The following is a 26,570-nucleotide window of genomic DNA, read 5'->3' as shown; positions in this document are numbered from 1 at the left end:
TGCTGAAGTGGGACATAACCAGAGGTAGAAAGGTCTCGGAAGCACTTGGGAAGAGGCTTCCCAAGACCTATCCAGTTCTGAACGGAGAGACCTAAGTAGAATTTGTCAGGTCCAATTATTCGACTCGGGCGAGTGCATGAGCTACGAGAGTTGTCATGTTGATCGTGAAAATTGGTGACATCATATTAAGATTTATTGCTCATCGATTGCGAAATCGACTCAGAAAATTTAAGTTACGGCATCGTAATTTTTCACAGGAGATTCAGATAAAAATTACGGAACGCTCTTGAAAAATTCCGTGCCAGTTCCGTAAAATTTCCTACAACCACATTTCGCTCCGGAATTACGGAGACGTTATTTTTATTGAATATTTCTCTCCGTGTAAGTTCTGGAGTTTTTCGGAGCTTTCCATTTCCGGAGGAATTGTAGATACTTTTATAAGAAAATGCGGAAAATACACCATTTAAGTGGATTCTTCAATGTCTCATCATTTTTTGTTAAAGTCTTGGATTTTTAGAAATTCCATAACTTAACTTTTAACGTTATTTATTGCAAGAAACATACATTCTTACAAATGGCCGTTGGCCGAGGGCCTTCAGCCTGAAATTTCATATTTTTTGTCTTTCGGTAAATTATAATTTTTAGAGCAAATTCAAATTCTAATTTGAACAAATCCTCTGATATGCTAAAATACTGGTGGTAATAATTGGAGTTTTGTAGAAACGCAGCTCACATTTGAGTGTTTTTTTGAAAAAAATGGAGAAGATTATTATTAAAATATTATGGAACTTTTTGAAACAAAAATTTTTCAGAGGTTTTTAAAAAACCATAATTTTCAGAGAAATTGCAGAAAATTCTTGAGTCTTCTGAAAACTTTGGAAAAATTTTGCGGTCTTCTAAAAAATCGAGAGAGGAAAAGACCCAGGCAGCTCCGGAGGACGAGTAAAATACAATATTTAACAATTTGAAACTGGCCACGAGAGACCTTTGTGCAGACACATGGAACCCCTATTGGGTAATATTGATCAGCACCGAACAATAACAATATCCATCCTATTGAATGTACCAACACCAGGCCACCAGTGGTAATTGGTAATTGGTACTCTCTTATTACCAACATTCTACACCTAATTTTCAATCGGAGTCTCCATTTTTATCCGTCCTAATTGGCAGCGTAGCGAATACTTCCGGCTTCCACGGAGGATTCTCGAATTAATCACATTGCATTCAGAAATCGACATGCCTCTCGTATCAATGGAGTTGGACCTCATCCTTCCTCACACCTGAACGAGCACGAAGGACCAATTGGCTTGAATGGGGGCTGGATAAAATCCGGGGGAAATGTTACGTCGAGATAATGCACGTCATTCAGGTCGTTACGTGTATCGTCAGACTATACGCTCGGGGGACTTGTTTCCCAGAACCATAAGCGTCGGAAAACAGAGCTTGTCAACCGCAGAAACTGCCCCTTCCCAAATTCAATAGAATGCCCTACATTATTTTAATGGAATAATGATGCTTTCTCTGGTGAATATGATAATTTATGCACATAATAAATATATTTCTGCTGAAGTTTAGAATAATAAAGCCAGGAATGGGGTGAGTTGGGGGAGATGGGCCTGTGATGTTAATCAGTCGAAAATTCCGTGTATTCATTAATTATGTAATTAACGCCATAGATTTGTTTAAATAAAGAAATTAATGAAAGTGACGAGGATTCATTCATTTCTCACACGCGTTGCATTGAGTTTGTAGTAGAATTGTTTCGAATGATATTGAGAAAACTTTCATAAAAACTTTATGAAATTAGAATTCATGCAGACAGAATAAATATGAAAAGCCGGGAACCATTCCCAGCAAACAGTGTGTCGACAATTTGCAAATATTGTTTTCTAGGTTGGGAGTGTTTACAGAGCATTCAACTATGAATAAATTCAAGGTCCCATGAATAAAACCGAAAGAATTGCTCGTTATATCACATAAAAATGAACAAAAATTATAATTCGAGGAACCAACATAATGGGTTGTAATGGTCAGTTTGTTTAAACAAAAAAATTAACGGAAAAAATGAAGATTCATTTGTTCGCTATTCTCTATTTAAATTGCTTTGAATGATATTTCTAAAATATCTCGTGAAAAATTTATGAAATCAGAAGGCATTTACACAGAATACATATCAAAAGCCATCGGAATCCATCAAAAATATTCCTAGAACATGCAACTATGAATAATTGCAAGGTTGCGTAAATAAAAACGAAACTGCACCCCAAAAGTTGTATCGAAATTATGATTCAAGGAACGGAAAATCACCGACTGTGTGACAATCTCCCTGGGGGCACAACAGGTTGAAATATTGCATCTGCAAGAATTGTTTATTGGCAAAATAATCATCACGGATTATCAATTAAAATGTGATTATTCTTGCGTCACAATGACATAAACTCCCACACGGAAAAATTTACATTTTCAAAAATATATTGAAAAATATCTTAAATCGGCCCATTTTATGTAAAAAAAATAAAATATATGGTTTATATATTTTTTATATATTCTTTATAAATTTGAAAAATATATGGAATTTGCCCATATATATTTTTTTTATATTTTTTTTTATGGGGGCAAACGTGAAGTACAAGAGAAATATTTGCAAAGCCTTGAGACAACTGAAATTAGTTGGCAATTAGTGAACGCTCGGCCTTCTCATACAACTCTACTCAACTCTCCCAAGTAACTGAACGTGTTAAAGGGCATGTGAAGACCATGCTGACCTTGTGCCTGCAACCAAGGACTAGAATAGTCTTGTACATTTTCTGCTTCATACAGTGCAAGAATTATGAAATCGATTGTTACCGAATAGCAAACTTTGCATCAATTATTCATCCCGAGCAACAGGTTTCCGTACTTAATTGATCGTAAAGAGAATTAGAGGTAATGCTCTACGTGCATTATTTCCAACGAAAAGAATGCGGATAATGTGGTTATTATTTCTACCGGATTACACCGAGACCTGAAATAAAAAATATTCAATAAAATTCTCGTCTTTTTGCGGAAAGCGACAGTGAACGGAGCTTACCCATGAACTTATGTGTACAGTCGGTTACTAAATTTCATGAACAAAACACATTGGATGCAAGTGCAGGCTGTTCACGAACTTAAGTCCGCGACTGTACATATCTCTCTGTATTATAAAAATCCAAATCGAAGTCTGGTGATAAAAATTTGGTACTCGAAATTAGGACTTTGTAATTAAGGGTCACAAGGGTCAAAATAAGGGTCACGAGGATAAGATTGATGGTCACAAGTCGGAAGGGTCAGATTAAGGAACGCAAGGGTCAGATTAAGGGTCGCAAGGGTTAGATTAAGGGCTACAAGGGTCCGATTAATGATTATATACGTCAGATTAAGGGCCATGAGGGGAATAATGAAGGTCACGAGGGTCAGATTAAGGGTCACACGAGTCAGAATAAGGACTACGAGAGCCATATGGGGATTGGCGAGTGGAGTGAGCTTAAATTTCGTTATCTCTAACGAAATCTAAGGGAGAAAACGAAAAATCAGCCGAGTTTTCCGGCTACCTCGATTAAAATCGTTTAACCGCTTCATTATTAAATAAATTGTTTCTATCCATCCATCTATCTACCCGAACGAACTTGAGCGTGCACGAGAATATGCAGCACTCACCAGATACGTAGTTTGTCGAATTTCGAAATAAAGACTGTAATTGGACAGATGAGTTGACGACTTTTAAACACAAGTCCTAGGAAAATTGTTACGGTACGTCAGGAGGCCAATCCACTTGATATCTGTCGACCTGTCTTTTCCGATTCCCATTCAGTGTTCCACAGAGGGAAGACCATTTTGGTTCATCCGTCAAATTGAAGAACCTCGGAATGTCGAAAACGCCAGCGAAGCCCGGAAAACGGCGACAATATACAGCTACGATAACAAGTAAATCAATAAATATCGAAGAATGTTGTTTAACCGTTTGTACAAGTGGAATTCTCCAATAATCATCCGATCGTTTATTCTGAATAATTCCAGTAAACCTGTCGGCGGTGGCAGCAGGTTTATCAATCGGCTGGACATCGCCGATGATAGCTCCCCTGCAAGATGCAAATACTCCGGTTGGCAACGAGCCCATGACGCAGGACCAAATCTCCTGGCTGACGGCGATTTTTTGCATTGCACCATTATTCGCTCTTCCCTTCTCAAGCCCATTAACAGAAAGGTTCGGACGAAAGATATTCGCCAGTTCGATATCAGTTCCCCTGGGATTGAGCTGGCTTCTCACCCTCCTTGCGAAGGACTTCTCTTGTCTGGTAGTCGCCAGAATTATGGCCGGTGTTGGTCTCGGCATGGTTATATTCATTGTTCCCATATACGTAGCTGAAATTTCGAGTGATGAAGTAAGAGGAATTCTCGGTAGCTTCCTGATGTTTGCACTGAACATCGGAATTCTTCTGGGATTCATCTTCGGAGCTACGATGTCCTATCAGATGTTTGCGATATGCGGACTGACGCTTCCGATTCTGTTCGTCAGCGGTTTCGCCTTCATGCCTGAAACACCGGTTTATCTACTGCGAAAGGATTGTAACGATCAAGCGAAAAGGTGAACATTCGTCTCGAGTGGAAGTATTTCAGGAGCTTCTCATGGCATTCTCTTTCAGATCGCTCATGTGGCTTTGGAACAGCGATGAGACGACTGTCGATTGCGAGCTCTTAAGGTTGCAGCAAATCGTCAAAGAAGGTTTGAGTTCCGATAGATCAGTGGGGTTTAAGGATCTGTTGCGGGATCGGGGAACCGTCCGAGGGTTTCTGATTGCCTTGGCACTTCTGCCTGGACAGCAGACTTCTGGAATTACCGTCGTCGTAAGTTCAATAGATGCAGTTGCATCTGGCCATTGATGATGTCTTGAGGTTGATCTTTTCAGTTCATGTATACAGCGACAATCTTTAGATTGGCGGGATCTTCACTGGATCCAGACTCAGCGGCTATAATTCTCGCTGCAATGCAAGTGTTCGGCTCATTTTTGTCAACAATGGCCATTGAACGAGCCGGAAGGAGATTGCTGCTGTTAATTTCCTGTCTGGGGATGGCGATTTCTCACTGTCTACTAGGACTATTCCTTCTATTTCAACATCTGGATTATGATGTCGAGTCTGTCAAGTGGTTGCCTGTTGTTGCTTTGTCATTCTACACGATTCTTTATTGCATTGGCATAGGACCAGTGGCGTATGTTGTTACGCCCGAAGTCCTCAGTCCTGATGTCTCGGGCTTAGCTAGCTCAGTTGCCGTCGCCTTCATGTGGATTATATCCTTCGTAATTATCAAAGGCTTTCCATTAGCCAGTGATGTAATTGGAAATTACGGATGTTTTTTTGTTCTTGCATCATGCTGTGCGTGCACCACTGTGTTTACGTATTTTGTCGTTCCCGAGACGAAGGGGAGAGCTATCGAATCCATTCTCAAAGAGTTGAATGGCGAAGCGGTGGAGGCGGGGGGGAGTGATGCGAATAAAGAATGTTCAGTTAAAGCTTAATTGGTTACTTATTTTTTTATCGAATTTTTGTAGATGCCTTGTCTATAATATTTCGTCATTGAAAGTTTACAATTTCATGAGAAAATCAATGGAAATTGTAAATTTTAGGTGAATTATTCCCGGAGAATGGTAGGAATTAAGAAAATTCATGTAAATATATTCGCCTGAATATTTATGTTTAGATTAAAAATTCATGTACGTTGGGGAATTCTTTGTGTCCTGCTTATGAAAATCTGGGAATGCCACTGAATTTTCATTGAAATTTGATATTTTATGATTTTCATTTCTCTAAATTAAATTCAATGTTGCACCGAGAAAAATTATGTATTTGAATTAAATAAACTTTATTCGAATCAAATAAAATTTATTTAATTCAACTAAAAAAAATTGTTGAATTTTCAAGATGAATAAGAAATTCCACGAGCGATTCAATTAAAAATTGAATTAAAAATCACACGCAGCTGTTACTTGAATTTAAAAAAAATTCCGCCAAGGATTAATTTTTCTAGTATTGCTCTTATCTACTTGTCGCACTCTACATTTATGCAATTGCGTTTCGCTCGGCGCTAGACCCCACACAGTGACACTCAAGTTTTCATTAAATAATCAACACACGTATAAAGTATCTGAGTGACTACTCTCAGTGAATTATCGCCGGCAATAAGAATGCGGAAAATATGATAATTGTCCCTATCAGTTGGCATCGTAACCGGAAAAAATTCTAATGGAAATCTTAACGCTGCGCCGAAGGTGGGGGCAAATTGGACATACCCGCAAACGAGTTTCACATATATAGCAATGAACTTGAACGTTGAAGACCGCATAAAGCAAGGAAATGCCCACATTTAGCGGCTAACATGCAGTTTGAAAGATTACAAAGTGACAATTGCATAGATGAGGTAATAAATACATTCAAAGAAGATTCAAAAAATAGGAGTCACGGTAGTCGCGGAAGAGAGGGAAATGTGATAGTGTTGATATAAACTGTCTTCGGCGTCTGGTCCAGCATTAATCAAAGAGAAAAAAAACTATTCAGTTCACTGGTGACGTTGGGAGCAGTTGAAATGTCTAAAATTCCACCTGCGGTTTCCGGAACATGGCGTCAATATGCCGCAGCACTGACGAGTGAGTTGCGAACTTCATTTTTCATTACGAGCGGAGATCATGAAAGTAAAAATCAGTGCTAGTCGCTCAGATTGGGGTGCGATCCATTGTGGGTCGAATCAATAAATTTTTCTGTTGATTAGAAAAAATACAAAATTTGAAAGTTTCATTCAAATAATTGAACAACCGCTGAGATGATTCCGCTTGATGTCCAATTAGAATCGAGTTATGTGAAGACGCATCGATTATACGAAATGAATTTATATCCCGTCGTTATTTGAGGAAAAGCGTCGCTTTTTGGCGTTTTTACAAGTTTTATACGAATAATTAATTCGTATAATTAAACAGAAAAAAAATCAAAAAGAATTAGATTTTAAAAAGAAAAAATCCCACATCGCCCGGCGGGGATAAAATGAATTAATTTTATACAATCGCTGAGGCGATCGTCTTTCCAAACTGATAAATTCTAAATTACATATCGATAGAAAAAACAATTATTCGAATCACTGAATGTCTTCAAGACGAATTAGGATGACTCTAGGAGTCATGAATTGTCGACAAATCATCGAAATTCCACACTCGATTTTGGAGGCAATTACAATAACTTCCTCCCTTAGGGGCGGCAAGTTAATAACGGACAATTTTCTTCTGAAATTGCAGTCAACATGGCAACAATAGCGACAGGCATATCAGCCGGTTGGACATCGCCAATGATTCCCCGTCTGCTAGCTGCGGATACACCAGTTGGTGACGAGCCAATGACACTAGATCAGATATCCTGGCTGTCATCAGTCACCTGCATTGCGCCCCTATTTGCGCTTCCATTGTGCAATATTTTGTCTGAGAGATTTGGCAGAAAAACATTGGGATGTCTCATGGCAATTCCCATGGGATTGTGCTGGCTCCTCACGCTTCTCGCCACCAATTTCGTATTTCTCCTCATCGCGAGAATCCTAGAAGGCATGGGCAATGGAATGATCATCTTCCTAGTGCCAATTTACATAGCTGAAATTGCTAGTGACGATGTCAGAGGAAAACTCGGAAGTTTCTTGGGAGTTGCTGCGAATTTTGGACTCCTTCTGGGATTCATACTTGGCGCTGTCATGTCTTATCAGATGTTCGCTATATGCGGGATGATAGTGCCAATTGTGTTCCTAGGTGGATTCTTATTCATGCCTGAAACACCGATCTATCTTCTACGAAAAGGGCGAAAGGAAGAAGCTACTAGGTGAGCCTTCACCCCAATCCATGTTTCGTCGTTGAACGGAATATTGAATTTATTATCTTGAAAGTATTCACTAAATGTCCCGAATTGTTAATTTCCAAAAAAAATATAGTGGATCTGTCGTTCTAAAGCTACCGAATATCGACATATGTTACATTTGAGTATTTACCGCCTCCAACTCAAGAGAAAAACTGTGGGGTATCCTTCTGTTCACGGAAACTGTAACTAAGAACAGAAAACTTGGAAATGCTTCTGCAATGAGACCCTTATACGCGGGTCCTACTACCTGAAGGCGGTCGTTAGCGGTGGGCGGAAAAAATAAACCAGGAAAAAATATCCCGCACACCCAAAATATGTTAAAAATCACCCAACTCAAAAATTTCCCTTGGTCTATTTTTTCCGGGATTCATCGTAGCCATACGCAAGGGGAAAAAGACACTTCACGTTGAGCCGTCAGTGTGGACGTATCAAAGCATTTAATCTATCCAAAATTAAAATTAATCGGTCGGTCTCGGTAAATACTCAAGTGAATCAGCTGCAATTTAACTCAAATTTATATCAAACATTTATTCCGCGTCATTGTATTCCAAAATATTATTGTTACTAAATCAATTTATCGCACTAATTTTCACTGGAAATCCAAACTTAAAATGATAATTATCCCCGTTCTTTTCATCAACTAATGCCTTAAATCATATTTAAAACAACTAAAGAATAATAAGAAAGCCAAATCAAATTCAAATAATAAATCCATTTGAAAATTATATAAATAGTGAATTAAACCACGATTTAGTCCCAAAATCAAGAATAGATTTTTCAATTCCTTCCAAATTAATAATCAATAAACAATCAGCGCATATTATTTGTAAATTCTTCTGAGTGAGCTTAATTGTTAATTGTAAGATAAGGAATGGACCAAGATTGGCCGAGGGCACATTTGCTAAATAATTTTCATCGACAGGTCTCTGATGTGGCTCAGGAACAACGATAAGGTGACAGTCGACAGCGAATTGCGTCGCATTGAGAAAATGCTGGAAAAAGAAGTCATGATTTCCAGCAAAAAAGTCAGCTTTAAAGATCTGTTCAGGAACCGAGGGACCATTTGGGGATTTGTCATTGCACTCGCCTTACTTCCGGGTCAACAAACCTCGGGAATTACTATCATTGTAAGTTGAAAAAACATATAAACTCCATAAACTCCAACGGCTAGTGGTTAAAAACAGAAATCACCAGCCAATTGTTAAATCCTAAAAATTCTCTGTTGAATTTTAACAAAAAGTTGTGAGGAAGAGTGGAACAAAACATTTGCCCCTTCGTGTAATATACCGTAATTTATATCTTTTCAGTTTACGTATGCAGCGACAATTTTCGAATTGGCCGAAACATCATTGGATCCAAATTCCGCAGCAATAGTCCTCGCAATAATGCAAGTGTTCGGCTCGATTCTATCAACAGCGACGATTGAACGTGCGGGAAGACGATTTCTCCTTCTGTTTTCATGCGGTGGAATGGCAGTTTGTCACATCGTGCTGGGATTATTTTTCCTATTTCAATTTCTCGATTATAATTTATCAACCATCAACTGGTTACCGATCGTCACTCTGTCGTCGTACACAATACTATATTGCCTTGGTCTAGGCCCAGTGGCATTTGTGGTTTCCAGTGAAGTCCTCAGCTCTGATATATCAGGTTTCGCCAATTCTGTAGCAATGTCAATCGGGTGGATCATATGCTTCGTTGTCATCAAAGGTTTTCCATTTGCTCGAGATGCAATTGGAGGCCACGGATGTACTTTTATTCTCGCATTGTGCTGCACATGTACTTTCTTGTTTACATACTTTGCCATCCCCGAGACCAAAGGGAGATCGATCGAGTCTATCGTGAAGGAGTTGAATGTTTCATCGAAAAAATCGAAAAGCAATGATTGTGAACTGTCAATTAAACATTAGCCAAGTAGTAGTAATTATTTATTAAATTAATTTATTAAGTCTATGATTAAGCGCGAAATGTGATACTCGTGGCTGAACTTCACTCATATTTTGTACATAAAATCTGATCTCATGTGTAGTCATTAGTTGTACGTCATAACGGGAAGGATGATTGGAAGTGTTGAGTTATTTAGTAATAAAATGGAAAAATACAAAAGTTTCTGAGAAATCATTGATAAATCACCCTCCGTTCTGCGTATAATCAACAGACGAGATCCGATGGAGAACATTTCACATTCCGCGAATGTGGGAAATTTAGTCGCATTTATTGCAGGTTCCCCCGTCGTCGGAACATCATTCCAACTAAATTATTGTTGACATTGTTGACTTGAACATGAGTATTTAACATGAGTATTCAATATGAAGACGCCCGTTGCTCTTTGTCCACGTTTGACAGGTTTCGTAATAACAACTCTAATCGCGTAAATGAATTTTCCCACTCTTGAAGTCGCATTCCATGCAAGGTGCATCGCGGCACGACAGACGGTGTGTCTACAGCGATGCTGTTACGCAGTGTCTAATTCTTCCTCATCACAGGTTTTCCATTTGCTCGATATGCAATTGAAGTATTGCACATGAAGTGTTACACTTTCTTGTTTACAGACTTTGTCATCCCTGAGACCAAAGCGCGGTCAATCGAGCCTACAGTGAAGAAGTTGAATGTTTCATCGAAAGAATCGAAAAACATTGATTGTGAACTGTCAATTAAACATTAGCGAAGTAGTAGTAATTATTTATTAATTTTATTTATTAAGTTTATGATTAAGCATGAAATGGGATACTCATTGTGAAATATTTTTTGTAGATGAAACCTGATCTCACGGGTGAAGTCATTAATTACACATAATGACGCGAAGGAATGTTGAAAGGGGAATGTTATTTAGTAATAAACTGGAAAAATACAAAATATGATATTTTCCCGGAGAATGATTTTCCAGGAAATGATTAATCAACCTCTATATGCCACTATTCTCCGGATAGTCAACAGACACAATCAGGTGGGGTAGATTCCACATTCCACGAATGTAGGAAATTTCCTCACATGTATTGCAGGTTCCCCCATGACCTGAGCAACATTCCAACAAAATTATTGTTACGATAGACAATAGTGGATTTTCCACACTTGATGATTGTTGACACTACTATAAAAATGAACTTGAAAAAATATGACTATGTAATGTGAGGATGCCCGTTGCTCATTTTCCTCTTTGACTTTGACAGGTTTCGTAATAACGATTCTAATCGCGTAAATGAATTTTCCCACTCCTGAAGGCGCATTCCATGCAAGGTGCATCTCGGGACAACAGACGGTGTGTCTACAGCCGTACTGTTACATAGTGTCTAATTCTTATCGTCACCTGTTCATTCGGCATACCACATCGAATGGAGGGAAGTCTATTCGGTGCATTAGTGAAGTTAAAGTAGTTCGAGATGTCGAAAAATTCAGCGGAGGGCTCTGGAATTTGGCGACAATATGTTGCAGCATCAATCAGTGAGTCCGCAAATTCAAGCAATATATCCGTTCCCCGCGCTCAGGTTCACTCCAACCAAAAAGATCTGACCATTTTTGCCCGATGATTGCAGTAAACATAGCAGCAATTTCAACGGGCGTATCAATCGGCTGGACTTCGCCGATAATTCCTCAATTGCAAGATGCAAATACACCAGTTGGTACCGAGCCAATGACGCAGGATCAGATATCCTGGTTGACATCAACTTTTTGCATAGCAGGACTAATCTCTCCACTATGCAGCACAATCTCCGAAAAATTTGGGCGAAAGCCACTCGGCTGTGCGATAGCCATTCCCCTGGGATTGAGCTGGCTCCTGACAATCCTCGCGCAAGATTTCACATGTCTCCTTGTCGCGAGAGTCTTTACCGGCATGGGCGGTGGCATGACAATTTTCCTCGTCCCCATCTATGTAGCTGAAATAGCGCCTGACGAGGTTAGAGGAAGACTCGGGAGTTTCCTATTGTTCGCAATGAGCATTGGAATTCTCCTGAGTTTTATTCTCGGAGTTGCCATGTCCTATCAGATGTTTGCGATATGTGGAATGATTCTGCCGATTGTGTTCGTCAGTGCATTTGTTTTTATGCCGGAGACACCGGTCTATCTTCTGAGGAAATGTCGCATTGAGGAAGCTACAAGGTCATCTCATATGCATTTAATAATCTACAGTCGGAAATTATACGCTTTTGTCGCTTTTTGTATTCGTCAGATCCGCGATTTCCAATTTTTTGTCAGGCTAACTAATTTCGGCTTGAGGAGCTCGACTATGCTATTATTTTTTTACCGTGACTATGATGATGACTGAGAAAGCAATTGCTTAAATGAATCCAATTGTGATTTAAAATATTCTTTCCAATGCCATCTGGAACGAGTTCGATCACGAGATTGATTGCATGGTCTCTAGACGCTTTTTTGCCTAACGTCTCAAATGAAGACGCCTTGAAGACCCTAGTTTTCCTCTCCAACTTTCCTGGTTGAATCCTTCCACAATTTGACTGAATGATTGCCCTCCACAGATCCCTGATGTGGCTTTGGAACAACGATAAAGCAACTGTGGATCGAGAGCTTATTCGATTGAGAAAAATCATTGAAGCAGATGCAAGGTCCACCAAATCTGTGGGCTTCAAGGATCTGGTGCGAGATCGTGGAACCATAAAGGGCTCCCTCATCGCATTTGCCCTTCTGCCGGGACAACAGGCCTGCGGAAACTCTGTCGTCGTAAGCTGAGAATATTATAGAAATCTTTGAACCTTTTAACGTTGATGATTTCTCATTGGAATCTGGTCTTTTCAGCTTACGTACAGCGCGACAATATTTCAGCTGGCAGGATCCTCGTTAAGTCCAAATGGTTCAGCTATAGTTCTCGGAGTAGTGCAATTGATCGCGTCATTCTTGTCAACAGCGACAATTGAACGTGTTGGAAGACGCTTGCTCCTCCTGATCTCCTGCGGGGGAATGGCCATTTGTCACGGTCTTCTGGGCTTATTCTTTCTATTCCAAGCTTTGGATTATGATATGTCGATCTTCAGATGGGCCCCAGTCATCGTTCTATGCTGCTTCACAACCCTTTACTCCATTGGTCTGGGACCAGTGGCATTTGTTGTGGCGTCTGAAGTACTAAGTTCTGAAGTCGCAGCATTCGCTAATTCGATAGCCATGTCGACGACGTGGATTGTCTTTTTTACAGTTATTAAAGGCTTTCCGTTGGCTAATAGTTTAATCGGAAGCTATGGATGCTTCTTCGTTTTCTCATTGTGCTGCACATGTACATTTTTAATAACGTACTTCATCGTTCCTGAGACCAAAGGAAGACCGATTGAATCCATACTTAGAGCGTTGAACGGTCCAGCCGAGAAGTCGAAAGGGGACTCTGCATGCAATGGGAATTCCATTGAAATTCAGTAGACGGTATTGTATATAGTGATATTTATAGTCGCGTGGAGAAGGCGGAAGACAACAAGTAACTCAGGGATACCCGTTGAAAGTGTGACACAATTTTTTTTCAAATGTTAGAAGTATTAAGAGCACAATTTTAGATCATTTGAGAGATGATGAGTGATATTTTTGGTCGCAATGCAATTGATTCCGCCGACGATGTCCCATAAGTTTTACCTTTCAATTGACCCGATTATAATCTACTCCTGAATGATAACAAGCCGCAAGTATCGGCAGCCAAAGGACTTTCGCTCTCTCGTACAATTATATCAATTGCGATCAACCGTGTTCAAGTAAATAAACTCTATTACGTCCTGAGAAATTCATCAAATAGTTGTTTTCACTTATTCTAGTACAGTAAGATCAACAAGAGATCCTCAATCGAGGATTTGGCGAAAGTCGACTTTCCCCCGGGAAAAATCCAAGATCTGACACTTTGGCCACGGGTGAAAAAAAAAAATTTTCATTTCTACATTTCTGGGCCCCCTGAGGGTTTTATTGGCATTAGAGGGGCCAATAAATACGGAATTAACATTCATTCGGCGGAAAAATTCGATTTTGGCGAAAGTCGACTTTCTTCCGGGAAAAATCCAAGATCTGACACTTTGGCCCCAGGTGAAAAAAAATTTTTTTCATTTCTACATTTCTGGGCTCCCTGAGGGTTTTATTGGCATTAGAGGGGCCCGAAAATACGGGATCAACATTCACTTGGCGAAAAAATTCACCTTTGGCGAAAGTCGACTTTCCCCCCGGGAAAAATTCAAGATCTGACCCATTTTCCCCGGGTGAAAAAAAAATTTTTTCATTTCTACATTTCTAGGCCCCTTGAGGGTTTTATTGGCATTAGAGAGGCCCGAAAATATGGGATCAACATTCACTTGGCGAAAAAATTCGATTTTAGCGAAGGTCGACTTTCCCCCGGAAAAAATCCAAGATCTGACACTTTGGCCCCGGGTGAAAAAAAAATTTTTTCATTTCTACATTTCTGGGCCCCCTGAGCGTTTTGTTGGCATTAGAGGGGCCAATAAATACGGAATCAACATTCACTTGGCGAAAAAATTCCATTTTGGCGAAAGTCGACTTTCCCCCGGGAAAAATCCAAAATCTGACACTTTGGCCCCGGGTGAAAAAAAAATATTTTCATTTCTACGGAGCCGAAACAATTTCACTCAAAGATTGATGCGTAATTATTCATGGTTAACATTAAGAACTCCAACAGAGGAGAATTTCCTCAGCACTTATCGCAAATTACGGCATCAACTGAACAACATTCCAGCAAAAGCATTCTCTACATTGTTATATGGGTGAACATAGACAAAGATGCAAAGTGCAGATGCCCATACCTGACTTTGCACGTCGTTTGACAGGTTTCTTATTAACAATTCCAGTCACATAAATGTCCCCACTCCAAGAGGAGAATTCCATGAAAGCGGCATCATGAAATTGCAGACGGTGCACTTGCGACAAAGCTGTTGCACAGGATCTGTTCCTTATCCTATTCTATTCCTCCCGAATATCAGATTAATCGATCATTCGACGAATTAGTGAAGCTAGCACAGATTCTCTACAAGTTCTGTAAAGGCATCCGTAATGTGGCGACAATATGTTGCAGCATCATTCAGTGAGTTCAAGAATTCATGGAATATTGTTATATTCACTATGCGTTGACTAACACAGACTGGAATAATTTATATCCAAAAAATCACAGTGAACATCTTAGCAGTCTCAGCAGGTGTATCGATCGGTTGGGCATCACCAATAATTCCTCAGTTGCAAGGAGCGAACACTCCAGTTGGAACAAAACCAATGACGCAAGATCAGATATCCTGGCTCACATCAATTTTCTTCATAGCAGCATTAGTTGTATCTCCACTGTGTGGCCCGTTGTCAGATAAATTTGGGCGGAAAATCCTCGGATGTGCGATAGTAATTCCCCAGACATTGAGTTGGATTCTCACACTAATTGCTTAAGATTTTGCCTGCCTTTTTGCTGCCAGAATTTTCACCAGCGTAGCAAGCAGCATGACAATCTTTCTCGTCCCCATCTATGTAGCTGAAATCGCGAGTGATGACGTTAGAGGAAAACTCGGGAGTGTTCTGCCATTTGCATTGAGCGTGGGAATTCTCCTGGCCTTTATTCTCGGAGACGCAATGTCTTATCAGATGTTCGCTGTATGCGGGATGATCCTGCCGATTGCATTCGTCAGCGGATTCGTATTCATGCCGGAGACGCCGATCTATCCTTTGAGAAAACGTGGTATCGAAGCAGCTACAAGGTACACTTCAATGATTGATGATGCATCTTTCCGTAATTTGACTGAAAATTACCCTTCACAGATCCCTGAGGTGGCTTAGACATAATGATGAAGCGACCGTCGAGCGAGAACTTGCTTCATTGAAGATATTCATTGAAGAAGATTCGCGATCTGTTAAATCTGTATCTAATGGGAATTCAATTGAGATTCAATAGATTATATTGTATCGAGTGTTGGACATGTTGGAAACATCAAAGCACAATTTTAGAATAATTGAGAAGAAAGTATGCATGAATCACAAAAGAGATTAACGGTTAAGATATCCGACACTTTTGTCTATCTATTCCTGACCGATCAGAAGCCACATCTACCAATAGCAAAATAACTCCTGCATTCTCATTTATTTACATTAATAACAATCAACCATGTTCAAGTCAATAAACTTTATCACGTAATCGGACACCAATCGAAACGGTATTTTTATTTTCCTTATTCTAGTATAGTACAATCGATAAGAAATGAATGTATACATCTGATGGATGTCAACAAAGATGGGTGGGAAACAAATCTCACGTGGAGCTGATTCCATTCGTGTTTCATCATTCGTAGAGATAAGTCTACACGGCTTTTGACCGTTGTCTTGAAAAAAATTCCGATCGAGCGACTTTATGAACCGGCTATGCAACAAGACGACATGGTACCCGGAAAATGGCAACAATTAGTCTCAACAATTATAGGTAAATTTCTCAATAATTATAGCGACGAAAGTTATTGGTCGCGATTCCGGAAATTAATTTATTCAAATTTCAGTGAATCTTCCGGCATTGTTGGTTGGACTATCATATGGCTGGACATCGACGATGATTCCAGATCTGCAGGTTGAAAAGACGTCAGTACTGACAGAACCCATAACTGAGGATCAAGCCTCCTGGTTGGTCGCTGCATTGGGTTTCGGACCTCTGCTCGTCATTCCGTTCTGCGGAAGCTTCTGCGAACGCTACGGAAGAAAAATCACCGGTCTGGTTGGAGCTGTCCCTTATATCGCTTGTTGGCTATTCATACTTGTCGCGAACAACTTCTACCATATCCTAGTGGCACAAGCCTTGAACGGAATGGCTAACGCTATGTCCATCTTCTTTGCTCCTATCTACGTAGCAGAGAGTGTCAGTGACAGCATCAGAGGACAACTTGGTTCTCTCTTTGTGTTAAACTTAAAAATCGGTATCGTTTGTGGCTACATCCTGGGTACTGTGCTATCTTACACAATGTTCGCAGTATGTGGACTGATTATACCAATTCTGTACGTTACCGGACTCTTGGTGCTTCCCGAAACACCAGTTTATCTAGTCAGAAAGCAAAGAATTGATGAAGCAATCAGGTAAGATCTGCAGATCTAGATTATTTTCCGATTGCCTTTATCAAAATGGACGGGGCGTCTCATGTATGATTTATTAGGTCCCTCATGTGGTTCCGGGGGAATGATAAGTCAGCTGTGAACATTGAACTATCAAAACTTCAAGAATTTCATAATCAGAAGACGGAGAGGGAATCTCTAAATACGAAAGATTTGTTGAGAAGCCGTGGATTCATCAAAGGATTCGTGACAGCTTTAACAGTGATACTGTGTCAGCCGGCCTGTGGAATGAGTCCTTTGGTAAACGAAATCAAAGGAAACGGACGAGGAAGACGTATTAATTAAAGTATTCTTTCAGCTGTCGTATACTGTCACCATATTCGTAATGGCAAAAAGTTCAGTGGATCCCAATCTAGCCACAATTGTTGTTGGAGTGATGCAAGTGATTGGAGTTGGAATAGCGACATTGACGACAGAACGCGCTGGAAGACGACCACTTCTCATGGTGTCCGCTGCAGGCGTTGCCCTGTGCAATTTCATTCTGGGAGTGTTTCTGTTAATTCAGACGTGGGATTACGACGTGTCTGCCTTCAGTTGGATCCCACTAGTGTCATTATCCGTGTTTGGTGTTGTTTATTCCATTGGCATGGGCGCTATTCCGTTCATAGTTGCCACTGAAGTTTACCATCCACATCTAGCGAGCACATGTCACACCATCATTCTATTCATTATGTTCTTATGTACTGGGTTGATTATGAAAGTGTTTCCTTTGCTTGTTAATGAAATTGGTCTTGACAAATGTTTCTTCATGTTTGTGATACCCTGTATGTATGTATTCTTCTTCACGTGGTTTGTAATTCCTGAGACTAAGGGCAAGTCTAAAAAGACTATTCTTGAAGAGTTAAATGGGGTGAGGGGAAAATCTTGTGAAGAAATTAATGTGAAATCTGTGATTGTATAATCTTGAGGGAATTATACAGGAGAAGATGCTGTGATATTATCTTATTATTGAATACATATCTTGTACTGATAGAATATGCATAAATGAGATCATCTCTCATGTGAAGAGTGAAGTTCGCGCTGAAGCAATTAAATATGGACAAACAGATAAATCATGAAAAGATTGGCCTCCCACATTTTATTTATTAAAAAAGTATTCTTTCAATAAACTTTATCAGCATGTGACATATCTAACAAGTTGCTGAGTATTTTTTTAATGAAGTAATTATGATAAAGAATGTCAACATATTTATCATTTATGACACCAAAAGCTGGTAGTCGATTCGGCATACTGTGAGCTCTAATCACCTTATTCTCTCAGTAATGAAGAAGGGATTCATCGTGTAAGTTCTCTTGAATACACATGAAACTACATCAGCTTCTTAACGAATAATGGCAAAATCCGCGAATGTGCCTGGAAAGTGGCGACAATTCGTAGCAACAATGATCGGTAAGTTTGCAAATCCTCGAAAGATTGTTCTATTTGTAAAATCAGGCAACTGAATCCATAGACACATCGATACCGTTGCTTTGACTGATTAAGTGTTTGCGGGTTATATAAACTTTCGTTCCATGCAACAACTTTCAGAAAATTCAAACATTTTAAAACACGGGGTTATGCTTTCGAAATACGCATTTTGATAGAATATGCATAGATAAGACAAATTATAAGATCAGTATCGTTTGCGATGCCTGGCAATTTGATGCATTCCTGAGTGAATAAAGCTACAACGGACTTCCGTTTCGATAACTATGGACTCAAGATGAATTCTCCAATGCTTAATACGATTAACAAGCAGTGGCCTTTGTGACCCGAATAATCATTCACGTAGATATAAATTCCAGTGAATCTTGCACCATTTCTCAGTGGAGTATCGTACGGCTGGTGTTCAACGACAATTCCATCCTTGCTGAGAGAAGACACACCACTGGGGACAGCACCTCTAACCGCGAGTGAGGGATCATGGCTGGTGTCAAGTCTGGCGATTGGACCCTTAATTATCTTTATGTTTAGTGGTAGCCTCTGTGAAAGATTCGGCAGAAAGGCCACAGGTCTCGTGATCGCCCTTCCTTCCGCCACTTGCTGGCTACTCATACTATTTGCCACCAATTTCTATCATCTCTTGATCGCCCAAATACTGCAAGGAGCTGCCGGTGCACTGGCTACATTCCACGCTCCCCTCTATATTACGGAAATAGCTAGTGTTGATATCAGAGGACAACTCGGAAGTTTCTTCCTGTTCAGCGTGAAAATCGGTCTTCTGTATTCATACATTCTCGGCTCGGTGCTGTCTTATCATGTGTTCGCAATGTGCTGTCTAATCATGCCCATCTGTCACTTTGGGGGACTGTTATTTTTACCAGAAACACCGGTTTATCTAGTCCGGAAGAACCGAATTGAGGAAGCTAACAGGTAACTGAAAGACTTATTTGTAATTCCGGATAATTCTGACCTTATTCAATTTGCAGATCTCTGATGTGGCTCAGGGGCAATGATAAGCCAGTTGTTGAACTTGAAATACATAGACTTCGAGCATTCGTCGAAGATAACATGGATATCACAAAGTCAGCAAATATTAGAGATATATTCACAGACCGAGGGAATTTCAAGGGATTGGTGATTGCAGTGATGTTGGGAATTGGTCAGCAATCGTGTGGGATCAATGTGATGGTAAATATCATGTCACTTGTTAACAATGTGTAAAATTTTCAGTAGTATATAATGTTGAAAAATGTATTGATTTTCAGTTGACAAGCACGGTGACTATATTCAACCTAGCAAAGAGCTCAGTGGATCCCTATCTGGCAACTATAATTTTTGGAGTAATGCAGGTGTCCGGCGCCTGGTTGTCAACATTGACAATGGAACGCGCGGGTCGACGACCTCTTCTTCTGTTATCTTCTTCAGGAATGGCCGTTTGCCACTGTATTCTCGGAATATTTTTGCTGATTCAGAGCTTTCGTTACGATGTGTCGGCATTCAGCTGGACCCCAGTGGTCGTATTATCCGTTTTTAGTGTTCTGTATTGTATTGGAGTGGGCCCCATTGCGCATGTAGTCCCGAATGAGGTGTATAGTCCAGATTTAGCAAGTATTAGCAACAGTATAACTCTGTTCATTATGACTTGTTGTGGCTTTTTAGTTCTCAAATTTTTCCCAATGGTTGTTTCCGTCATTGGGCTGCACGGCTGTTTCTTCATATTTATGGTATTTTGTATGTGCACCTTCTTGTTTTCACTGTTTAATGTTCCTGAGACGAAAGGAAAGACGCTTGAAGCTATCCGTAAAGAGCTAGTGAAGACGAAGGGCAAGCCAGACGAAATTGGTGAAGTCATTGTGATGCAGTCAGTGAAAATGGATAGATCCTTATATTGATCATTCGTATTGAAATTAGAATGGTTAGAAATTTTCAAGACATCGGTAATTTCAGTAGAAAATTTTTAACACTGCAGTTTGAAAAATATGAATGTAAATTTGACTGAAAGACTAATTCAAAAAATTGTGCATATATTTTATTTATGTTAAAAAAAATGGGAAAGAATGTACCTTCAACAGATTGTCGCCTATGCAATGATTGAAATTATATTGTTGGAAACTTGAGAAAATTTCAAAGCATACTAGCCTTTAAATTTTTATCACACGCTTTTTGAGAATAAATGTAAATGCATACGTCACCGACTCACCTTGTCTTATGTTTCATCAAAATTTGTCACTAGCGCTTGTTATAAAAATGAAATAGTTATCGATCAGCTGCATCCCAGGTTCTCGTCTAGACGAGTTTTCTTCAGCCAAACTCGGTCAGTATTTATAGTCAACCATGTTATAAATGCTCGAATGTTATTAATAGACAAGGCATCATGTAATCTATGGTAATTTGCATCCAATTCAAAAGTATGTCTCAGCTGTCAGAGACGGCATCGACTGCCGTACCACGGCGTAATTTTAGTAATTTTCATTACTATGAAATTTATAGGGTCTCACCAGTTCTGCGTAATACTGAAAGCTCCCGATTGGTTGCGTAATTATTTAATTAAACGAGAGAAGGAGAATTCTCCGGACTCATTTTACCACTCTTCAATTTTTGTTCGATGGGAAGAGAAAAACGTGAAAACGTTTTTCCCAGCTTTTGTTCAGGTAGAGTTCAAAGCTCGCGGGACAATGAAAGAGCTCTATCGGATCTCGATTTCCGGGATTCCATAAATCGGGAGTGTAATATATTTTATCATCATTCATTGAATCGCAAAATGGACGGGGAAAACTCGACAAAAGAATTTCTACGGATTTTTTTTTGTATTCAGTTGGCAATCGTGAAGTTGTTAGAATGTACCTATATTTTCATTTGTAATAAAAGTGCACCTATAACTTTTACAGCATCATGCGATTCGTGAGTTTTACGAGTCTCTTGATGACTTATACCGCGGGAGGCATCCAACAATGCCAAGGATTTATATAAATGTCCATAAAAATGCGAACATTACCCAAAAACGCGGTATTTCTCTTTCAACATTGAATTATAGTGATGAACACTTGACTGAAATTTCTGGTACACTTCGTGGTAATTTTCATCACATCATGTTTCACGGAATTTTGTTATTAAAAATTCAAAATTTTCTGGGAAAATCAATGGAGAATGTCCATGGCAATTCAATTATTCCGTGGAAATTGACATAAATCAGGGGAATTTAGCATTATTTGGTACTGAATATTAATTAATTAATGATAACATTAATATTAATAATATTATTATTAATCATATAATATTAATATTATATTATTTGTTATTTGTTGATATTAATATTATTAATGTTAATATTAATGTTAATGTTAATATTAATAATATTAATTAATTGAATATTCATGTTTTGATTAAAAATACAAGTGAAATGGAAAATTCGCGAATTAAAAATTCCAAAATTTTCCCTCCTCGTTGAATAAAAAAACATGTTTTTCTCCCCGCATCAAATTCAATGTCACTCCTCCGAAAATTAACCCTAACTTATCCCAGAAATTTCGATTTTTCTCTAACAGTGAATAAAATCAGTGGAAAGAGTGGCTATTTCCAATCGGCCCCTATGCGCACTATCTCCACCAACTGCAACTGGCGTACGGATATTTTATCATTCATGTATGAATGTGTGGTTGGATATTTTAACGGGCAATTGGGTTTTTCCTTTGATCTCGAGCTGAAGAGGGTGCTGACGTTGGGTGGTCAAACAATATACACGTGCTGTACACGCACAATCTGCAACGTGTAATCGTATATGGTCGATGGCACTGACAAAGGCGTCATTAAATTATACACGAGGGTCACATCCCACGTGATACAGAACAATTTCTGAAGTAATGGATCGGGATAAATGAGTTACACGAGAAGTTCATTTTCACCGAATTTCATTGGCAGTGTCTATTCACACGCTCCACGGTAACTTTGACCGTGGATATACGGGACGTTTTCCCGTGGATTCAAGGTAATTTCTACCGTGGATATATGGGAGATCGTGGACCCTCAACTTTTACTTCTCAAATTAAATCTAGACAATAAACTAGACACATCGAATCAACTGATGAGTGATATGGAGATAGTAGACTGGTAAACAATTTTCTCGAATACGAATATCAGTATAGATTAACGCAAATAACGCAAATAAAAACATCTAAGGATGATTTTTTAACCAGGGGAGACTCCTAGACCCCACTGGACAATGTTGTTACAACTCTGGTTTCCAACTGAACTGCCAGAGTTGAAAACTAGAATTCATAGCAGAGATGTCAGACAAGATGTGAGGGAGAATCTACCGTGAATCCACGGTAAAATTTACCGTGGAGCGTGCGAATAGACACTGCCAATTTCATTGGTACGGAAAATTTTAATGGACGAAAAATGGATTTTAAATTGGGCTTGAGTGGATTACTCTGTATTAATTAATTGACATTTACGAGAACAATCGAGAGATGGAAATTCAAAATTGTGAATTAATTATCATTCGTGAATTCGGGTACAATTTTCCTACATGAAATAAAAATAAAACAGGAGTAAAATTTATTCTTCCCCTGAGCTGTCCATTTCCCTGGCCTAAATGGTGTGCATTAAATCGTCTATATTATCAACTTTCTAACAAGAGCAGCGGAAATTCACGGCATAACAAACGGCCCTCACCCGAAAATTCATCCGACCCAGCGGAATTCCAAAACACTCGGAGTCCAGTGCAGCATAGCCGGGTGCATCGGCTCGGAGTTAATTGAATCTCGTATTTTGAATTTATCGCCCACTGACACTGTCCCCACCTCGTTATGACTTCATGTAATGTATTAACACCCATTCTCCGTTGTTCAACGACCCTCCCACTCCCAGTGAACTTTTATTACCAGACCACGTCGTTACAGAACTAAACAAACTGACGATAAAAAAAATTTCCACGTTCACTGTTTTCCTTAATTACGAGGGAGAGTCGTTTTCAAGTTGTGGACACGGAGGAAAAACTTCAGAAAAAATTGCGTGCACTGATAGACTGATTCATTTATTCCCAACGAGATTCGTCAGCTATTAACGAATGGTAGAGTTGAATATGACCAAATGAATATTCGTTAATAGTTAAAGAGTGGTTCACTTGAAAGGTGAAAATCGAGTCAAATAAGACTCCTCAAATGTGCATTTATCAACTATTAACGAATGAACATCTGATGAGACCGAATAAACCCTCGTATCCAACCAAATCCATTCGTTAACAATAACTAATCCTTTCTACACGGAAATTTTTGATAAAAATTATCCTACCGTTCTATAAAAGTGTATCATGAGTCATCGTTTCCTCATTTCTATCCCGAAATTTAATCAAAATTAATATATGATGACCAAATTATATTCTACGTTAGAGAAATTGTATTCTGATAAAAATAAAAATGACTGTGCCGGCGGAGTAAAAATTATTGGACTGGAAGGGTAATGAAAATGGAAAAGTGTTTTTTACTGTGCAGGAATTTTGATTTCTGAAATAAATGAGAGAATCTCCAACTTCGCGATCATTCGTTAACCCTTCCATCCACCTCTCCATTTCAGTTTCTATCAGCGTCCTGTTGCTCCAATTCCAATCATACGGCTCCTCCCTCTCTTCACGGCCCATAATACGCCCAAATATAGAGAATCTCGAGTGTCGAAATTCTCGAGTCTCGATTCATCAGAGTGGGCATGGTGGACGCAGATGGTTGAACATCAGTGTCTGATCAATTCTCAAATAATCCCCTCGCACCTTGATGACTTTTTTGTTCAATCTCTTAGAGAATTACTGAATTATATCTCAGATATATTTTCGGGAAAAATTTGACATTGATATTCTTTTTTATGCAACACAGCTATAGAAAGATAACCGATAATGTTGAAGCGCTCGTGGTATTATTACGGAAGATCATAGATTTGGAAAAAAAAGAGTTTTTGAGATATCAGTTATGAAAAACAAGTTTTATCGCATGAGCCCCGTAAAGCACTAGCGAATGTCGTGAATGAAATCTGATTTGCAAGTCATTTTATGTTCATTACGTATGTTGAGCAGAAATGTTAAGTCTCTAGACACGCATAAAATATGGGTAACAAACTCAAAAAAAAAATCATTCATTGAAAAACAAATAAAAATTTTCAAAAAATCATCAATAAATTCCCCTGATTATTAATATTTTTCTATATTTTTTTATGTTTAGCTATTCAGAAAAAAAATCTAACGTGAATTTTGCGTTGTCTGTACACTATCAGAAATTTTTTTAAATTTCATGGAATATATGATAGTCATTCTCATGAGAGTGACACTGAATCGGATTTAGGTGAGAAATGGTTATGAAATTTCAAGTTTTAGGTAAAGTTCATGGAAATTCATGAGTTTTCAGTGGGAAGGAGATGGAAATTTCACGACTTGGTTGAATTTTCAATGGAATATGAATATTCAGAAACAAAATGATATGAATTTTCAATTTTTCCCTGAATTTTCACGGAATAATTCAACTGAAAATTAAGTATTTCATTGATTTTGAGATCATTTAAACCGAAAATTACTGGAATATTTGATTTTTCAAGATCAGAATTTCCTGAAATCTCAGTGGATAATAAACACGATGAAAATTTCCAGGATTTGGTACGGAAAACTCAGACAAAAATTTTCAACAGTATAATTTTCCGGGTGATATAATTGAAAAAAAATTTATATTTTTAACGCACACAAAAATGACTGAAGTATGAACGTATGATCAAATCAAAGAAATCCTAAATTCCCCTTTCAACAAACATAATCACCCCTAATGTGACATAACACCGCCTACACAAACTCGAGCTGCCCGTAAAATGAAAATATTTATCCTCCAGAAAGGTAAACCCAATAAAAAGGAAAAACACCGAGTGATTTGAGATGAAATTATCTCCCCCCGAATGACAACCACATGTGTAATTTCAAAATACCTAAGGACTTTGAAAAATCATACTGAGTGCGTGCTGCGAGACGTTGGAATATGCATAGCCTCGCAATGCCAACTGCCAACATAAACATACGATACGCGTCGATCGAAGTTGTACCATTTACCAAGCAATACATTGCGGTTTGATTATCCTCTTGTGTGTGCGCACAGTGCGTCCCGCTGTGGGAATTGGAATTTTCGCCAAATGATTCTGTTATTGTCGTTTCTCCATTCGCACCATCATCAGCAGCACTGACGCACTTGGGTCACCATATAAAACCGCGTCTCACGCACTGCTATAACAACACGCTCGTTTATTGAGGGGTACTGGTAGTAGAACTAATAAGACGTATGAAAAGAGCACAGTCCGTTGATCCTATGGAGAATTCGGTTGAAAAAGTACTGAAAATCGAGTTCGCTTCACTATTACTTGACTTGTTCGCACGGAGAGAAAGTCACTAAAAGTTACGTATCTTTTCCGTAATTCCGGAGCGAAATGTGGTTGTAGGAAATTTTACGGAACTGTCACGGAATTTTTTCAGAGCCCGAGTCGAATAATTGGACCTGACAAGTTCTACTTAGGTCTTTCCGTTCAGANCTCTGGTTATGTCCCATTTCAGCACTTGTTAGGTGTAAGCAGGACTTGTATTCAGACTTTCCAAATCCTTGCCGGTCCCCGTAATTCTATGGGCCTATATTAAATCTGCGTTCATATCCCTGTTTACTCATGCGTTATTGAAATAAAAAATGCACTTATTGTTTTTTTTTAATCTCGAAAATCGACATTTCACGAGGGTGCAGGGGCGATGCATGTATGCGGAGACTTGAAATTTTTACTCAACAAGGGGAGAAGGTTGCAGAATCTATTCTAGCCACTCTTGTCCCTCCGCTTGCGTGCATTGTCCAAATAAATAACGAAATTGTTAATGAATCTGACCCTTGTTCCAAGTAAAAACCGAAAATCTGACCCTGTGGCCCCCGGTGAAAATTTTTTTTTTCAGTTTTCACTTCTTCCACATACTTTTGAGAGTTCTGAATAGCCCGTCGCTTAAATAGTCAGAATCAACGTTCACTCGGCTAAAAAATTCGATTTTGGCGGAAATTCACTTGCCCCGGAAAACCCGAAAATCTGACCCTTTGGCTGGGGCCATGGCCTCCGGTGAAAAAAATTTTTTTTTATTTTCACTTTTTCCACATACTTTTGAGAGTTCTGAATAGCCCGT

At 39.1% G+C, this 26,570-nt stretch overlaps 4 protein-coding genes across 4 annotated transcripts; all 4 read left to right on the top strand.

Annotated features, from left to right (window-relative positions):
* The first annotated feature begins 3,853 nt into the window (after positions 1–3,853).
* LOC107041643 (facilitated trehalose transporter Tret1) lies at positions 3,854–5,843 on the top strand. Its single transcript, XM_015262283.1, has 4 exons — positions 3,854–3,948; positions 4,042–4,609; positions 4,668–4,869; positions 4,932–5,843. The coding sequence occupies exons 1-4, from the start codon at positions 3,891–3,893 to the stop codon at positions 5,538–5,540; spliced, it is 1,437 nt and encodes a 478-aa protein (XP_015117769.1). The 5' UTR covers positions 3,854–3,890; the 3' UTR covers positions 5,541–5,843.
* A 506-nt stretch (positions 5,844–6,349) lies between these two features.
* Positions 6,350–13,633, top strand: LOC107040708 (facilitated trehalose transporter Tret1). Its single transcript, XM_029126490.1, has 9 exons — positions 6,350–6,665; positions 7,305–7,872; positions 8,831–9,035; positions 9,216–9,817; positions 10,839–10,860; positions 11,283–11,349; positions 11,442–12,006; positions 12,384–12,585; positions 12,661–13,633. Exons 1-9 carry the CDS (start codon positions 6,605–6,607, stop codon positions 13,270–13,272), a joined length of 2,904 nt encoding a protein of 967 aa, XP_028982323.1. The 5' UTR covers positions 6,350–6,604; the 3' UTR covers positions 13,273–13,633.
* A 1,053-nt stretch (positions 13,634–14,686) lies between these two features.
* On the top strand, positions 14,687–18,089 carry LOC107040700 (facilitated trehalose transporter Tret1-like). The gene is made up of 5 exons (XM_029126489.1): positions 14,687–15,578; positions 15,640–15,761; positions 16,368–16,935; positions 17,013–17,211; positions 17,270–18,089. The coding sequence occupies exons 1-5, from the start codon at positions 15,325–15,327 to the stop codon at positions 17,870–17,872; spliced, it is 1,746 nt and encodes a 581-aa protein (XP_028982322.1). The 5' UTR covers positions 14,687–15,324; the 3' UTR covers positions 17,873–18,089.
* Positions 18,090–18,303: 214 nt separating this feature from the next.
* LOC107040691 (facilitated trehalose transporter Tret1) lies at positions 18,304–20,589 on the top strand. The gene is made up of 4 exons (XM_015260890.2): positions 18,304–18,361; positions 18,757–19,324; positions 19,381–19,582; positions 19,660–20,589. Exons 1-4 carry the CDS (start codon positions 18,304–18,306, stop codon positions 20,284–20,286), a joined length of 1,455 nt encoding a protein of 484 aa, XP_015116376.1. The 3' UTR covers positions 20,287–20,589.
* The last annotated feature ends 5,981 nt before the right edge of the window (positions 20,590–26,570 follow it).

Source organism: Diachasma alloeum, unplaced genomic scaffold (genome assembly GCF_001412515.2).
Source record: "Diachasma alloeum isolate Michigan unplaced genomic scaffold, Dall2.0 Dall_scaffold_00179, whole genome shotgun sequence".
NCBI classification, from domain to species: Eukaryota; Metazoa; Arthropoda; class Insecta; order Hymenoptera; family Braconidae; genus Diachasma; species Diachasma alloeum.
The sequence above is the reverse complement of the archived record's forward strand: the minus strand, read 5'-3'. Positions and strand labels throughout refer to the sequence as shown.